This window comes from Ammospiza nelsoni, chromosome 1 (genome assembly GCF_027579445.1).
Source record: "Ammospiza nelsoni isolate bAmmNel1 chromosome 1, bAmmNel1.pri, whole genome shotgun sequence".
NCBI lineage: Eukaryota > Metazoa > Chordata > Aves > Passeriformes > Passerellidae > Ammospiza > Ammospiza nelsoni.
Window position 1 is genome coordinate 153,852,395 of NC_080633.1, and position 16,778 is coordinate 153,869,172.

Sequence of the window (16,778 nt, forward strand, 5' to 3'; positions counted from 1 at the left end):
GAGATGTGTGAGGCTTTGATGCAGGAAATCTTTATTGAGGCAAAAGAATAAAAAGGCAAGGGAGAGAACTTGAAGGGATCCAAGGTGAGGTGAAAAACAGGTGATCACCAGCTAAGGTGCTTTGGTTGCAGGACCTGTTGGCAGAGGCCAGAGCTGGTGGTGTCAGGAGTGATGCTGAGGGCCCTTAGCAGATGTAGCCATAGCCCCTTCTGCCATAGCAGCCCAGGCCTCCCAGGCCGTAGCCAAGGCCAAAGCCACCAAATCCGCCAGAGATGGGCTGTCCCTGGGCATTGAGCTCAGTGCCCATGGCAGCGGAGGAGGTGGATCCGACGGCGGTGTTCTGGGGGAAGGAGGTCATGATGGGTCCTGGCAGGGTGACCAGCACAGGGGAAGGGTTGATGATGACGCGGGAATCCTGGCATTGCAGGGCACAGGGCTCGTTGCAGCTGTTGGCCAGTGGGGTGGGTCCGCAGGGATGGCAGAGGCTGTTGCAGGCCATGGGTGTGGTGTGGAGGGTGCCTGGAAGAGAGAGGAGGGTGAGGCAGTGTAGGGGTGGGGGAGTCCGCGGTGTGGTTTGTCTGCAGGGGAAAAGAGGCAAGAGAGTGTGGAGGCTGTTGTGGGTCTGTAGGGAGATGTGAGGGCCACTGAGGGTGGAGTTAAGCTTGCTGGAAGAGCAGGGCCATGGGGAAAGAGCAGGAGGGTCAGGGGCTTGAGGCTCACCTGGTTGTAGACACCGGAGCAGAATGCTTGAGGGGAAGTGTGTGAGGGAGAGAGACTCTGGGACGGCTTTTATGCTGCTTCAGGAGGGGCGGACCCATCTTGTCCCATGGCCTTGGGGCATTTTGCAGGCAGCACCTCTTTGCTGACCCACTCTGGTGTGTCATGAGGTGGGGAGTGTTTTCTTTCCCCCAGCTCTGCAGTGTCATGTCCCGCTCATGAGTTCCTGTTCATCTGACCATGGCAGCAACTTTAAAGTGACATTTTTTATTTTGTTTCAGCTGTGTGTCCAAGAATGAAGAATAGATGGCAATAACTTAAAGATGTCATCAGAGTCCCCACACCATTGCTCTTGTGTGGCTCGGTTCGTGGGTGTGTTGTGCAAAGGGACCCCATTCCATTTCAGCCCTGTCAGGATGGTCTGGTCTTTGCAGCTGTGCCATGAGTGAGGAGCTGACCTTTACATCATGGTCATTCTTCCTCACGTCGCCACCAGGTCACCAGACCTGTCTTTTGGACTTGCCTTTCTCCTTGGTTCTGCTCCGGCTTTGCCACTCTGGTGTTACAATAGTTCTTCTGTGGTGGGATACATCCTGGGAACAGCTGCTGAGGGATCTGGAGAACAAGATTTTGAGCAGTGCTTTTAGGAACTGCAGAGTTTTAGATGCAGACAAGGCAGCCAAAGGAGAAATCATTTCCCCTTCTTCAGCTGTCTGAAAGGAGTTTTTTTGTTAAGACTATTATTGCTCTCTCCTCCCTTTTAGCAAGTGATGGGTCAAGTGGAAATGGCCTCAAGTTACTAAATCTCGAGTTGACAAAAGTCATGGGCAGCCTTGTTGAGCTGTCCTTCCTTGAGGAGGTTGGGTTGAACTCCACGATCTCCTACACAAACGGAGAGTGATGGGACAGGGGGAAATGTCTTCCTACTGCCAGATGGGATATTGTGAAGAAATTATTCTCTATCTGAGTGATGAGGGCCTGGCACAAGTCACCCAGAGAAGCTGTGACTGTCTCAACCCTGGTAATGATCAAGGCAAGTTTGGCCAGGGCTTCGAGCAACCTGGGATAGTGGAAGGTGCCTTTGTCCACTGCAGGGGTTCAGACAAGAGAATCTTCAAGGTCCTTTCCAAGCAAAACTATTCTACAATGAGTCTTTGGTCACCTCCAAGAGGTTTCTTGAGCACAAATTATTCCCTTTGCTGTGATTCTGCTTCCTGGGATGCGCACAGTATCCTACTGAGGGAGAAAGTTCCTTACCAGGAAGCAAAATTCAATCCCTCCTAATCCAGTGAGCATGGTCAGTGACAGACTTGAACTGATCCACCTAAGGGCTCTGAGGGAGCTGGTGAAAGTGCTCCCAAGCCCCTTTCTATCTTCTGCCAGCACTCCTGGCTAGCTGGGGAGGTCTCAGTTGATGTAGGCTTGAAAATGGGACTCTTCCCTAGAAGAAGGGCCAGAAGAAGGGTCTGGGCAACTCCAGGCCTGTCAATCTGAGTCCAGTTCTGCATAAGCTGCTGGAGCAGATCATCTGGAGAATATTTAATAGCCCCTGCAGGACCACCAGGTGATCATGCCCAGCCAACCTGGCTAAAACGAAATCAGGTCCTGCTTGGCCAGCCTCATCACCTGAGGTGTCAATATGACCTCCTTAGTAAGTGAGGAAAAGGCTGTGGATGATTTTTACTTGGAATTTAGTAAAGACTTAAATCTCCAGACTTGGGAAGGAGTGACTAGGAAGCTGCCAATGGGAAAAGGATCTGGAGGTGCTGGTTAACAATAGCGGAACATGATCCAATGTGTTCCCAGGTGGCCACAAAAGCCAGTGGCATCCTGGCTTGTATTACCTGTAGTGGGACCAGCAGGATCACTGTAGTGACTGTCCCACTGTATTGGGTACTGGTGAGGCCACTCCCTGAATCTGAGTTCTGTTTTAGGTCCCTCAGAGCAAGAAAGACATTGAGGCGCTTGAGGATGTCCAAAGAAGAACAAGGATGTTGGTGAAGAATTGACAGAGCCATTTCTGTGAGGGGCAGCTGAGAAAAGGGTGGTTGATTTGTCTGGGGATCAGGTTGGTTTGAACTAATGGATTTCCCTGTGTTCCTTGTGCACTCCTGGATTCCATTGCTGGAATGTTCAGAGAGCCCCGATGGAGAAGAGTTGGATAAATGTGTGCTGCCATCGGGAGGTTGTGCTGGGGATATGGGCACAAGTGCATCAGTGTGTCCAAGGTTTTGGGAAAAGGAAGGGTCTGTGTTGCATTCTGGAAGCCCAGTGGCTGGTTCTGCTGTTGACAGACATCCCAGGAGAGGTCTTGTGGCCCCTTTTCCACACACACCGATGGGTTGTTGACCCTTGACTTTGAGCATGGGAAGTTGCAAGAGCCATGGAAGAACAAAAGAGGAGGAGACGTGAGGCTATATTCCAGGAAAACTTTATTGGAGAAAAGAATTACAAGACAGGAGAAAGAAGTGAGAAAGGAGGTGGTGTGAGCTGCAAGCAGGGCAACCATCAGCTGAGGTGCAATGCTTGCAGGACCTGTTGGCAGAGGCCAGAGCTGGTGGTGTCAGGGGTGGTGCTGAGGGCCCTTAGCAGATGTAGCCATAGCCCCTTCTGCCATAGCAGCCCAGGCCTCCCAGGCCATAGCCAAGGCCAAAGCCACCAAATCCGCCAGAGATGGGCTGTCCCTGGGCATTGAGCTCAGTGCCCAGAGCAGCAGAGGAGGTGGATCCGACGGCGGTGTTCTGGGGGAAGGAGGTCATGATGGGTCCTGGCAGGGTGACCAGCACAGGGGAAGGGTTGATGATGACGCGGGAATCCTGGCATTGCAGGGCACAGGGCTCGTTGCAGCTGTTGGCCAGCGGGGTGGGTCCGCAGGGACTGCAGCGGTTGTAGCAGGCCATGGGTGTGGTGTGGAGGGTGCCTGGAAGATAGAGGGGTGAGGCAGGGCGGGGGTGTGGGCGTGAGAGGGACAGCAATGCAGGAGCGTGATGGAGTGTGGAGGCTGTAGTGGGGCTGTGGGGAGGTGTGAGGGCTGCTGAGGCTGGGGCTGAGTGTGCTGGAAGAGAAGGGCTGGGGGGCCAGCAGGGTTAGGGAATTGAGTCTCACCTGGTTTTCAGCAGGAGCAGGATAAGAAGGCTTGAGGAGAAGTGTGTGAGGGAGAGAGACTCTGGGCCAGCTTTTATGCTGGTTCTGGAGGGGCGGGACAGCCTTGTCCCATGCCCTTGGGGCATTTTTGAGGCAGCAGCTCTTGGCTGGCCCAGTTTGGTGAGTCATGAGGTGAGGAGTGGTTTCTTTTATGCCATTCTGCAATTCCATATCCTGCTCTTGGGTCTGTGTCCATCTGACCTTGGCGGCAGCTTTAGAGTGAGAGTTGGTGTTTGGGAGGATGTGATTGTTCAGCACCTTTCAGGGAGGGCTGAATAAACAGCCAGCACCCAGGGAAGGTGCAATGTCATCATTGAGGTCATTTTGTGGCACTTGTGTGCTGTGGTTTATTGTGAAGACTGGACTCATCCCTTTGTGTCTTGAATGAGATCAAGAGACAGAACTGGAAAACCAGGTCCTCATCAGGATGGATTTGCTTAATTTTTAAGGTCCATTTGGGTTTCAGAGAATTACATGACAGCAAATTCTTTAATTTTAAGTGTATATCCTAACATCATTAAGAACTCAAAGAAACCCACCAGTCAAGAGTGTTTAATCCTTTTTTTATCATGGCTGGTCTGTGACTCCAATTCTTTTATTCTTCATGCAAGCTCTCAGGTTTCATATCTTTTATCCCTTAAGTCTTACTTAATACTGTGTTCCTGTCAGCAAAAACCAATAATTGCGGTCAGCGTACTCCTCTTTCCTTCTTTGTTATGGTATAGGCATTTCTTCATTAAATTCTATGATTCCATGTCATTCTCTTGAGGCCTTGTCCATCTAACCTTGACAGCAGCTTTTAAGCGCAAGTTGATATTTGAGAGGGTTTGCATGGAAGATGGGCATTAGGCTGGGCCCAATAAACAGCCAAAATTTAGGAGAGGTGTGGTGTCATCAGTGAAATGACCTCGTGTCACTCCTGTGCTCTGTTTTATGGATGTGCTGTGATGAAGAGCCCCATTCCCTCCCAGCCCCATCAGGCTGCTCTGTGATGTGCTTAAGGTGTTGCCCCTTCCCTCACATTTGTTGCTCCCCACCTTGATCCCACCTGACTAAGCCTGACACTAGATCTGACTTTTCCTGTTCACTCTGCTCTGTGGATATCTTGGTGGTCCTCTTGCCTGTAAGCTTTTGCTATCCAGGGTGATTTAGGTACCAACTTGGGATGGCTGCAAAGGGCTCAGACCAGTTGTGGTTGTCAGAACAAGAATTGGGAGGTCACCCAGGGTTGTTGCAGATGAGCATTTCATGATCTTTGACAACCAGGCAAGTCCAGGTTGTGTCAGGGCCCACAGTGGTGGCCTGAGAAAGGTCTGAGGGGCTGGACCTGGAGGTTTGTGGTCAGTGTCCAAAAGTCCAGATGGCAGCAAGTCCCCAGTGCTGTAGCCCAGGAGTTGGATCCACTGGGGCAACCCTGAAAATCTGATGCTGAAGCTCAGCAAGGGCATCTGCCAAGAGCTGTTTGTTGGGAGGAGTCGTCCCAGGTAGGAAGGAATGTATGAGCATCAAAGGTAAGAATAGTTTTCTTCTGAGAAATTGCCCTTGTGTTTCTGGGTGAAAAAAAAGTGGAGCAGGAGGTGTCCCTGTATCATTGTGGGGAAAAGGGACCCCAAGTCTTCAGGTCCAGATTGGGAACAGTGTTGTGATGAAACAGGAGGAAGTGACTCTTGGTGTCTCCTGAGCACTGGTGAGATCCCATGTGAGGTGTTCTCAGCAGTTCTGGGCTTCCCACATGTAAATGAAGTAGATTTGGTGAATTTACACCAGTTCAGGGCCCAAAATATTTTAAAGGGCCTTGAGAATCTTTCCCAGAGGAGAGAATGTGAGAGGTGGGATTCCCAGAGGACAAGGCTGGACATAGGGATGTCATCAGTGTGCACAAATTCCTAATTGCTGAGGGTGAAGTCAAAGGACCCTGGCTGCTCTCAGCAGTGCACACATGCAGGACAAGAGGGAAAGGCACAAGTGAAAACAGATGGAATTCCCTGGGAAAGGCAGAAAACATTTTTCAGTACGAGGTTTGTCCCAGAGTAAAAGAGGTGGTCGAGTATCGGTTCTGGGAGAGCCAGCTCTGAACTGTCCAAGGTCCTGGAAATCCGACTCTTGCTGGCTACGATCGAGCAGAAGAGAATGAAGCAATTGCACTCCAAAGTCCCTGCCAAATTGGATTATGTTGTTCCTATTTTTTGGGGGAGGGTTAGGGAGTCCTGCTGGGAAGACAGTTTGTCAAGTGTGTACTGGCCCAGAAAGACCTGAAAAGAGCCATAAGCAAGAGAGATTTGTTGTGTCAAAGCCTTTGGTGTGGTAGGTGATGGGTTTGTGTCTCCCCTCAATCCATGGTTCCCATACCAGTCTTGATTACTACTGGTGGAGATGTATTTTCTAAGAAAGGTTTGAGACTTTTTTCCATTCAGTCCAACAGTCTCTTTATTCCTGGCAGTGTGTTGGGTAAGGAGGTGACACCACTGGAATTCAGAACAATGAGTAAAGATGAGGAGACACATCAGGCTTTGATTTGATGCAGGAAATATTTACTAAGTCAAAAAAACAAAACAAAACAAAAGAAACGACAGAAGGAAGTATTTTAAAGGATTGGGCCTGAGGTAGAAGTAGGGCAACCATCAGCTGAGGTGCTTTGCTTGCAGGAGCTGTTGGCAGAGCATGGAGCTGGTGGTGACAGGGGTGGGGCTGAGGGCCCTTAGCAGATGTAGCCATAGCCCCTTCTGCCATAGCAGCCCAGGCCTCCCAGCCCATAGCCAAATCCACGGCCATAGCCAAAACCACCAAAGCCACCAAAGCCACCAGAGATGGGCTGTCCCTGCACACTGAGCTCAGTGCCCAGAGCAGCCGAGGAGGTGGATCCAACGGCGGTGTTCTGGGGGAAGGAGGTCATGATGGGTCCTGGCAGGGTGACCATCACAGGGGAAGGGTCGATGATGACGCGGGAATCCTGGCATTGCAGGGCACAGGGCTCGTTGCAGCTGTTGGCCAGCGGGGTGGGTCCGCAGGGACTGCAGCGGTTGTAGCAGGCCATGGGTGTGGTGTGGAGGGTCCTGGAAGAGAGGGATGAGGCAGGGCAGAGGTGTGAGCAATGATGCAGGTGAGTGAGGGAGTGTGGAGGCTGTTGTGTGGCTGTGGGGAGGCATGAGTGCTGCAGCGGCTGGGGCTGACTGTAAGAGATGAGAGGGGTGAGAGGTGCAGGAGAAGGAGGGTCAGGGTTGTGAGGCTCACCTGGTTGTCGGCAGGAGGAGAAGGCTTGAGAAGAAGTGTGTGAGGGAGAGAGGCTCTGGGCTGGCTTTTATGCTGATCCTGGACGGGTGGGACAGGCTTGTCCCATGGCCTTGGGGCATTTGGCAGGCGGTAATTCTTGGCTGACCTATCCTGCTGAGTCATGAGGTGGGGAGTGTTTTTGTTCCCACAACTCTGAAATTCCATGTCCAGCTCTTTGAGTCAGTGACCATCTGACATTGGCTGCAGCTTTCAATCAGGAGTTGGTATTTGGGAGTATTTATTTATTAATGTTTGTAAGGGAGGACTGAATAAGCAGCCTTAGCCCTGGGGAACTACAATGTCCTCAGTGAAGTAATTTTGTGGCATTTGTGTGCTGTGCTTTGTCAGTGCCTTGTGAAGACTGGGACTCTGTTCTGTGCCACTGGATGTCCATCAGTCATTGTGTTGCACCCAGGAATGCTGAGGGAGCTGCTGATGTCCTGGGAAGGTCCCTTTGTTGTAGCTTGGCAAGGTCCCAGTGCCTGGGAGTGCCTGAAGGATTAAAGAGAGCTTGTGGCATTCTGCCTTGAATGCAATGGGAGAAAATCTGGAAAAGGAGAGACTGTTCAGGCTGAACTTGTTCCAGTGTTATGGCCCTTTTGGAATTCTCAAATCTACATGATAATGCACTATGTAATTTAAATTGTATTCCTTGACCTCATTAAGAAACTCATTAAACACACAAGAAACGGGTGCTCAGGTAGGTCTGTGACATCAGTTGTCTTACTCCACATGAAGGTCATATGGTTTCATAACTTGTATCCTTTAAGGCTTAACATTGTGTTCCTGTGAGCAAAACCCAATAATTACTAGCTCTGGTCGGCAACATCATCTTTCTTTCCCTGTCATGGTGCAGGTGTTTGTTTTTGGAATTCTGTTATCCCATATCCTTCTCTTGAGTCTGTGTCCATCTGACCTTGACTGCAGCTTTTAACTGTGATTATTAGAGGTTAAAAACTGCTGTTGATGGTGTATGTCAGGGTGGGGTGAAGACATTATCGAAGCTTGGGAGCGGTGGGGTGGCATCACTGATGTCACCCTGTGATACTGCTGTGCTGTGGTTTTTGTGTGTGTTGTGAAGAGGGGCCCCATTCGCTGCCAGCCATGTCAGGCTGGTCTGGGCTTTGCAGGCGTTCTGGGGCTGAGGGGCTGCTCATTCCTGCCTGCCTTGGCTCCGTCTCTCCTGCCCGATCTATATGCCAGGCCTTTCTCCATGGAGATGGGAAAGCAATTCCTGAGATTTATGAAGGTCACTCAAGCTCCCCAAAGTCCAGTGCTGGTTGATCCATAGCAGTTGTCTCAGCTGGGCCCAGCAAGGTCACCCCGTGGGGTCACAGTGCCATGTTCTGACTGACACATGGAAAGGAAAGCAGCTGAAGGAAAAGGAGAACAAGGCAGGTGAAGAGAAGCTGAAAAAACCGGGGATGTTCAATTTTGAGAGGAAGAGGATTGACCTTATTGCTGTCTGAAATTATCTGAATGGAATTTTTTTAACACCAGTCTTGTTTCCCTTTCACCAAGCTGTGGAGAAGAGGGAATGAACTTTAGTTTCTCTAGTGGAGGTTTAGTTTCCTATTAGGGAAATTTAATTCACAAAAATACAGGACAACCAACATACTGAAAGGGCTGGAAAGTCTGTCATAGAAGAGAGGTTGGGAGAACTGGGACTCCCAGGAGACAAGGATGGACAGTGGGGTGTCATCAATGTATGAAAATCCCAGATGGCAGGAATGAAGTCAAGGGAATCCATTTATCCACAGTAATGAAACCATGCAGGAAAAGTGGGCAAAGACACAAGTGAAAACAGATGAAATTCAATGGGCAAAGAAGGAAAAAATTTTTCGATGTGAGGGTGGACAAAGAGTGGAAGACATGGTGGAGTCGCTGTCCTGAGAGAGCCAAACCTGAACTGTCCATGGTTCTTGAAATCCCACTCTTGTTAGTCTTTCTTGAGCTGAGGGGAATGAAGCACTTGAATCCTAGAGTTCCTGCCCAAGTGGATGATTTTGTGACTCTGCTGAGAGGTTTCAAGAGTTCTGCTGGGAATTCACACTTTGTCAAGTGTGTGCTGGCATGGAGACAGTCTATCAGACCTGTGCTCAGAAGACCATCAATGTGTCAAAACACTGGTGTAGCAGGTGATGGGCTTGTGCCAGGTCCTGGAAAGTCCTCCCAATCCCGTGCTTCCTGTGCCAGTCTTGGTTCTTAATTGTGGTGACATATTTACTAAGAAATAGGTTATGCCCTTTTTCCGTTCACCCCAATGCCCTGTCTGACACTGTGTGAGGTGAGGATCTGAGACCACTGGAATTTATAAAGATGATGAGACATGTCAGGATCTGATGCAGGAAAACTTTATTGAGGCAAAAGAGTTAAAAGGCATGAGAAAGAGGCAGAAGTGATCCAGTGTGAAGCGCAAGTAGAGAGACCATCAGCTGAGGTGCTTTGATTGCAGGAGCTGTAGCCACAGCCCAGGGCTGGTGGTGTCAGGGGTGGTGCTGAGGGCCCTTAGCAGATGGAGCCATAGCCCCTTCTGCCAGAGCAGCCCAGGCCTCCCAGGCCGTAGCCAAGGCCAAAGCCAAATCCCCCAGAGATGGGCTGTCCCTGCACACTGAGCTCAGTGCCCACGGCAGCGGAGGAGGTGGATCCGACGGCGGTGTTCTGGGGGAAGGAGGTCATGATGGGTCCTGGCAGGGTGACCAGCACAGGGGAAGGGTTGATGATGACGCGGGAATCCTGGCATTGCAGGGCACAGGGCTCGTTGCAGCTGTTGGCCAGTGGGGTGGGTCCACAGGGACGGCAGAGGCTGTTGCAGGCCATGGGTGTGGTGTGGAGGGTGCCTGGAAGAGAGAGAGGGATGAGGCAGGGCAGGGGTGTGGGGGTGCGAGGGGTGAAGAAGTGTGGAGGCTGTTGGAGGGTCTGTGGGGAGGCTGGTGCTGAATGTGCTGGAAGAGGGGGGCCAGGGGTGCAGGAGCAGGCAGGGCAGGGGATTGAGGCTCACCTGGTTGTCAGGAGGAACAGGAGTAGAAGGAGTCAGGAGGAACTTGTGAGAGAGATTCTGGACCGGCTTTTATGCTGGTTCTGGAAGGGTGGGACAGCCTTGTCCCATGGCCTTGGGGCATTTTGCAGGTTACGGGTTCTGCCAGGCCCAGACTGGCAAGTCATGATGTGAGGAGTGTTTTCCTCCCCACAACTCTGCCTGTCTTGTCTTGCTCTAAGGAGACCATGTCCATCTGACCTTGGCGGCATCTTTAAAGTGAATGTTGGTATTTGGGAGCATTGGCATGGAAAATGTGTGTCAGAGAAACCAGAATATGCAAAAAAAACCCTCAGAAAGCTATGGGTGTCAGTGAGGTCATTTTGTGGCACTTGTGCAATTTAATTTGTGGGTGTGTTATGAAGAGGGCCCCATTCCCTCCCAGCCCTGTCTGGCTGGTGTTGGATTTGCAGCTGTGCTGTGCATGCGGAACTGCCCCTTCTACTGCAGTCGTTCCTCCTTTAAAGTGTGGGTATCTGAAACCAAAGGCTGGTGTTGATGGTGCATGTCAAAGGGGACTGAAGTTGTGAGCAATATTATGTAGAGTTGGAGTGTCATCAGTGAGGAACCCATGGAACTCATAGTTTTGAGTTTTTGTGTGTGTTGTGAAGAGGGGCTCCAAATTATCCCAGGTCAGTCAGGCTGGTCTGGGCTTTGCATCTGTGCCAGGTATGAGTGCCTGGACTCTTCCTTTCTACGTGGGCAGTTGGAGAGTTGCCCCTTCAGAAAGCTGGGAGGTGATGGGGTGTCTGAGGCACCGCTTGGCTGTTCCACCAGTCAGAGAGACCTGGAGACTGAGTGTAAAAGGAATCTCCTGCATTTCCAGAGTGGGAAATAAGAAGTTCTGCATCTGGACAGGAATGGCACTTGGCCCTGAGTCATACTGTGGGCTGAGAATCTGGAAAGCAGCTTTGCTGAGCAGGACCCTGTAGTGCTGGTGGAGAACAAAGAGACCACAAGATCTCAATGAAGCTTTAGTTGAAAAGGCATCATCAGTGTCAAAGATAGATTTCAGACACTTCTTGCCATGAAGTCGGGAGAGGTGGTCCCTCCTCTCTTTAGCACACTCACTGGGTCCCATGTGGTGTGGTTTGGGCAGTTCTGGGCTCCCTAGTGGAAGATAATAATGAACTTAGAAACAAAACCAGTTTGTGGCCAACAAGATTCTAAAGGGACTGGGAGATCATTCACAGATGAGACTCAGAAATCTGTGACTCCCGGAGACAAGGATGGAGAAAGGCATGTCACTAGTGAGTGCAAATTCCTGATGGTAGGGAATGAAGATGAGGGATCACAGCCATCCTCAGCAGTGCACATGTGAAGGATAACAGGGCAACGACACAAGTGAAAACAGATGTAATTCCATGGGCAAGGAAGAGAAGCATTTTTCAGTGTGAGGGTGGTCACAGAATGGAAAAGGTGTTGGAGTCTGTCCTGGGAGATGCAGAACTAGAACTGCCCATGGTCCTGGAATTCCTGGTCATGTTGGTCTGACTCGAGCAGTAGGAAATGAAGCTCTTGCTCTCCGGTGTTCCTCCCAAAATGTATGATTTTGTGACTGTTTACAGGGAGGGTATGAGGATCCAGCTGGGGAAGAGAGTTTGTTAAGTGTCTCCTGGCACGTAGTAGCTTTTTCAGAGCCATGAGCAGGAGAGCATTGGTGTGACAAAGCCTTTGGTGTAGAAGGTGATGGGCTTGTGACACATTCCGGAAGATCACACTTCAACCCTGCTTTCTGTGCAATTCTTGTGATTACTGGTGGGAATGTATGTCCCAAGAAAGGTGCTCCAGCCTTTTTCCCCTATGCCAACAGCCTATTAAGGCCTCACAGTGTGCTGGGTGAGGATGTGAGACAATTTGGAATCACAAAGAAGAGGAAACTTCTCAGGGTTTGATGCAATATAACTTTATTGAGGGAAAAGAGTGAAGACAGAGGAGAAAAAGACGGAAGGCATCTAGTGCGAGTTGCAAGCAGGGTGACCATCGGGCAAGGTGCTTTGATTGCAGGAGCTGTTGCCAGAGCCCCAAGGTGGTGAACCAGTCCTTAGCAGATGTAGCCACCCCGTCTGCCATAGCAGCCCAGGCCTCCCAGGCCGTAGCCAAATCCACGACCATAGCCAAGGCCAAAGCCAAATCCGCCACCAGAGATGGGCTGTCCCTGGGCATTGAGCTCAGTGCCCAGAGCAGTGGAGGAGGTGGATCCGACGGCGGTGTTCTGGGGGAAGGAGGTCATGATGGGTCCTGGCAGGGTGACCAGCACAGGGGAAGGGTTGATGATGACATGGGAATCCTGGCATTGCAGGGCACAGGGCTCGTTGCAGCTGTTGGCCAGCGGGGTGGGTCCGCAGGGACTGCAGCGGTCGTAGCAGGCCATGGGTGTGGTGTGGAGGGTGCCTGGAAGAGAGGAGGATGAGGCAGGGCAGGGATGTTGGGGTGCAGGAGGTGATGGAGTATGGAGGCTGTTGTGGGGCTGTGGGGAGGCATGAGGGCTGCTGAGGCTGGTCAAAGCTTGAGGCTCACCTGGTAGTCTGCAGGAGCAGGAGGAGAAGGCTTGAGGAGAAGTGTGTGAGGGAGAGAGACTCTGGGCCGGCTTTTATGCTGGTTCTGGAGGGGCGGGACGGCTTTGTCCCATGGCCTTGGGGCATTTTGTAGGCTGCAGTTCTTGCTTGGTGAGTCCTGACGTGGGGAGCATTTTTCTTTATGCAATTCTGCAATTCTGTGTCCTTCCCTTGGGGCTGTGTCCATCTCACCTTGGTGGCCACTTAAAGGGAGAGCTGGTCTTTGGGAGGATTTGATTGTTTCATGTGTGTCAGGGAGGAATGAATAAACAGCCAGAACCCCAGAGAACTGCAATGTCATGAGGTAAGGTAATTTTGTGGCTCTGATGTTCTGTGGTTTGTGGGTTCCTTCTGATGACTGGGCCCTATTCTTTGCCTCTGGGTGTCCATCAGTCATTGTGTTGCACCCAGGAATGCTGAGGGAGCTGCTGATGTCCTCAGAATGTCACTCTGCAATAACTTGGAAAGGTCCTCATACCTAGGAGCAGTTTCTGATGAATGAAAGGGAGCCCATCTCCTTGTGTCTTCAGTCAGATGAAGTGACAGCATCTGGAAAAGGAGAGGTTGTTCACGCTGAATTTGTTCCATTTTTCAGGTCCATATACAATTCTCAACTTTACATGCCAATGTACTCAGCCAATTAAAGTCTATGTCTTGACCTCATTCAGAAATTAAAAAACCCAAAGAATCAGTAAAGCTGGCCTGATCACTTTTTTCCCCAGCTTGTCTGTGACATGACTTCATTTATTCCACATTAAAGGGATGAGGTATAACATGTAAGTCTTTATATTTTGTTCCTGTGAGCAAAACCCAATAATTTGCTGATGCTCAGCAAACTCATTTTTCCTTTTCTGTCATGATGTGGGTATTTCTTTATGGAATTCTATGATTCCATGTCCTGCTCTTGACTCCTTTTCCTTCTCACCTTGGCAGCTGTTTTTAAATGTGAGTAGGTATTTGGGAGGATGTGCATGGAAAGTTCATGTCAGGGAGGGCAGAGTAAACAACCAAAGCATTGGAGCACCGGGGTGTCATCAGCGAGGTCACTGTGTGACATTTATGTGCTGTGGTTTGTGGATGTTTTTTTAAGAGGGGCCCCATTCCCTCTCAGCCCTGTCAGGCTGCTCTGGAATTCACAGTTGTGCTGGAGGTGTTTCTCCCTCCCTCACATTTCATCCCTCCCCACACTGATCCCATCTGGCTAAGCCTGACACTAAACCTGACCTTTCCTCTTGACTGTGCTCTGTGCGTGTCTTGGTGCTCCTCTTATTTTTAAGCTTTTGATATCTGGGACCATTTGGATTTTTACATGGGCTGTGTGCCAAAGCATGAGGCCATTTTTGATTGTCAGAAGGAGGATTTGGAGGCTGCCCAGGATTGTTGCAGGTGAGCATTGCATGATCCTCAAAAGCAACCCAGGCAAGTCTGGGTTGTATCAGTGCCCAGCGTGGACATCTGCGAAAAGTCTGAAGGGCTGGACCCAGAGGCTTGTGGTGAGTGTCCCAAAGTCCAGATGGCAGCAAGTCCCCAGTGCTGTAGGCCAGGAATTGGATCCATTGGGCCAACACAGAAAATCTGAGAGGTGCTGGACATCTGATGGGGTTCTGTCAGGGCAGAATGGGGTTCTGCCAAGGGCTATTTGCTGGGAGAAGTCATCCCAGGTAAGAAGGAATGCCTGAATGTTGGTCAGGACAATTTTTTTCTTCTATGAAAAAGCCTTTGTTTTGTGGTTGTGGTTGAGGAAAATTGGAGCAAGAGGTGTCCCTGTGTGGGAAAAGGGAATGCAAGTGCCCAGGTTAGGATAGGGAAAGTGTATGACCAAGCAGAGAGAAGTGAACTGTCTGTTCAGCCCTGGTGAGGTCCCATGTGAGGTGTTGTGGGCAGTCCTGGGCTCCCCAGTGTGAAAATGAAGTAGATTTTGTGAATCCAGACCAGTTCAGGACAACAAGACTTCAAAGGGGTTGGAGAATCATTCCTAGAGAATAGTCTGAGACAGCTGGGACTCACGGTGGACAAGGATGGATTGGGGGATGTTATCAGTGTGTGCAAAAGCCTGGTGGTGGCGGATGAAGACAAGGGAGCCCAGCTGTTCTCAGCAGTACTCATGTGCAGGGCTTGCTCACAGCAAGGGCACAAGTGAAACAAAATGGAACTCCCTGGGCAAAGAATACAAGAATCTTTCATTGTGAGGGTGGCCACAGAGTGTAAAATGTGTTGGAGTGTCTGTCATGAGGGACCTATCACTGAAATGTCCATGGTGCTGGAAAGGCTGCTCTTGCTGGCTCTGCTGGAGCAGGGGAGTTGAAGCACTTTCACTCCAGATTTCCTGACAGAGTGGTTGACGTAGTTCCTCAGTTTGCTGCAAGGGTTCAAGAGACCGGCTGGTAAAAGTTTCTCAAGTGTTCACTGGCATGGAAAGGCTTTACCAGAGCTGTACCCAGGAGAGGATTGATGTGTCCAAGGCTTTGGTGTATCATCTGAGATGTGTGTGACAGATTGTGGAAGGTGTTCCCTCCTCTGCTTCCCATGCCAGACTCTGTTATTGGTTATTTTGACATACGTGTGAGGGAAGGTATTTTTGGTCTAATCCATGTAGTCCTGTGTCCTGCTGAGCTGTGGAATGTACTCAGTGAGGATGTGAGACAATTTGAATTAAAAAAGAACAGGAGGCTTCTTGGGTTTTGATGCAGAAAAGTTTATTGAGGCAAAGGAACAGGCAGGAGAACAAAGTGGAAGGGATCCAGTGTAAGATTGCAAGTACAGTGACCATCAGCCAAGATGATTGGCTTGCAGTTTTTGCAGACTCCTGAGGTGGTGGTGTCAGGGGTGTAGCTGAGGGCCCTTAGCAGATGTAGCCGCCCCTTCTGCCATAGCAGCCCAGGCCTCCCAGGCCGTAGCCAAATCCACGGCCATAGCCAAAGCCACCAAATCCACCAAAGCCACCAGAGATGGGCTGTCCCTGCACACTGAGCTCAGTGCCCACGGCAGCCGAGGAGGTGGATCCGACGGCGGTGTTCTGGGGGAAGGAGGTCATGATGGGTCCTGGCAGGGTGACCATCACAGGGGAAGGGTTGATGATGACGCGGGAATCCTGGCATTGCAGGGCACAGGGCTCGTTGCAGCTGTTGGCCAGCGGGGTGGGTCCGCAGGGACTGCAGCGGTTGTAGCAGGCCATGGGTGTGGTGTGGAGGGTGCCTGGAAGAGAGGAGGATAAAGCAGGGTAGGGGTGTGGGGGTGTGAGGGATGAAGTGTCAGCAGAGTGAGGGAGTGTGCAGGCTGTTGTGTGGCTGTGGGGAGGCGTGAGTGCTGCTGAGGCTGGGCCTGAGCATGCTGGAAGAGCGGGGCCAGGGGTGCAGGAGCAGGAGGGTCAGAAGCTTGAGTCTCACCTGGTTGTCAGCAGGAGCAGGAGGAGAAGTCTGGAGAAGTGTGTGAGGGACAGAGGCTCTGTGCTGGTATTTATGCTGCTCCTGGAGGGGCAGGACAGCCTTGTCCCATGGCCTTGGGGCATTTTTGAGGCAATTTTGGGGCATTCTTCGCTGGCCCAGCCTGGTGAGTCATGAGGTGGGGAGTGTTTTCCTTCCTGATTTTCTGCAATTCTATGTTCTTCCCTTGAGTCTGAGTCCATTTGACCTTGACTGCATATTTCAATTGGGAGAAACAGAGGTCAATGGATTGGAGCTGGTTTGTTTTGAATGTTGAAGAGGCAAACAAAGCCTACAGGAATTTGGGTGTTATTTCATGTCTTCACGTAACCCCCAGCCATTCCTTCTGTTCAAACCTACTTCTCTGCAACCTTGGATATGGTCACTGCTCTGGGCTGAAATTCCATAAATAGATCATGAGGTGCCCACGTAGCCTTGGCTGTGAAAACTCCAGCAGTTACCAGGACAGAATTACGAAAAGAAATGGTTATGGGAGTTGAACATCCTGTTCTACACCACTGTTGGGGCTCCTCAGTGGAACAAGGCCTCGGACATGGTTGGCCAAGAGACCATGGCACTGATGGGAGTGGAGGATCCTTAAGATGAGAAGCTGAGAGAGCTGGAATTTCT

General features: G+C 50.8%; 3 protein-coding genes and 2 pseudogenes across 3 annotated transcripts; all 5 read right to left on the reverse strand.

Moving 5' to 3' along the window:
• Positions 1–184: 184 nt before the first annotated feature.
• On the reverse strand, positions 185–1,186 carry LOC132074740 (feather beta keratin-like). The gene is made up of 3 exons (XM_059474770.1): positions 1,182–1,186; positions 721–797; positions 185–519 (listed from the first exon to the last, which is right to left on the reverse strand). Exons 1-3 carry the CDS (start codon positions 1,184–1,186, stop codon positions 185–187), a joined length of 417 nt encoding a protein of 138 aa, XP_059330753.1.
• Positions 1,187–3,302: 2,116 nt separating this feature from the next.
• On the reverse strand, positions 3,303–3,947 carry LOC132074820 (feather beta keratin-like). Its single transcript, XM_059474884.1, has 2 exons — positions 3,833–3,947; positions 3,303–3,646 (listed from the first exon to the last, which is right to left on the reverse strand). The coding sequence occupies exons 1-2, from the start codon at positions 3,945–3,947 to the stop codon at positions 3,303–3,305; spliced, it is 459 nt and encodes a 152-aa protein (XP_059330867.1).
• A 2,612-nt stretch (positions 3,948–6,559) lies between these two features.
• On the reverse strand, positions 6,560–7,211 carry LOC132078629 (feather beta keratin-like). Its single transcript, XM_059480889.1, has 2 exons — positions 7,093–7,211; positions 6,560–6,914 (listed from the first exon to the last, which is right to left on the reverse strand). The coding sequence occupies exons 1-2, from the start codon at positions 7,209–7,211 to the stop codon at positions 6,560–6,562; spliced, it is 474 nt and encodes a 157-aa protein (XP_059336872.1).
• Positions 7,212–12,212: 5,001 nt separating this feature from the next.
• LOC132078103 (feather beta keratin-like) lies at positions 12,213–12,813 on the reverse strand (annotated as a pseudogene).
• A 2,755-nt stretch (positions 12,814–15,568) lies between these two features.
• Positions 15,569–16,234, reverse strand: LOC132077433 (feather beta keratin-like; annotated as a pseudogene).
• Between the last annotated feature and the right edge of the window lie 544 nt (positions 16,235–16,778).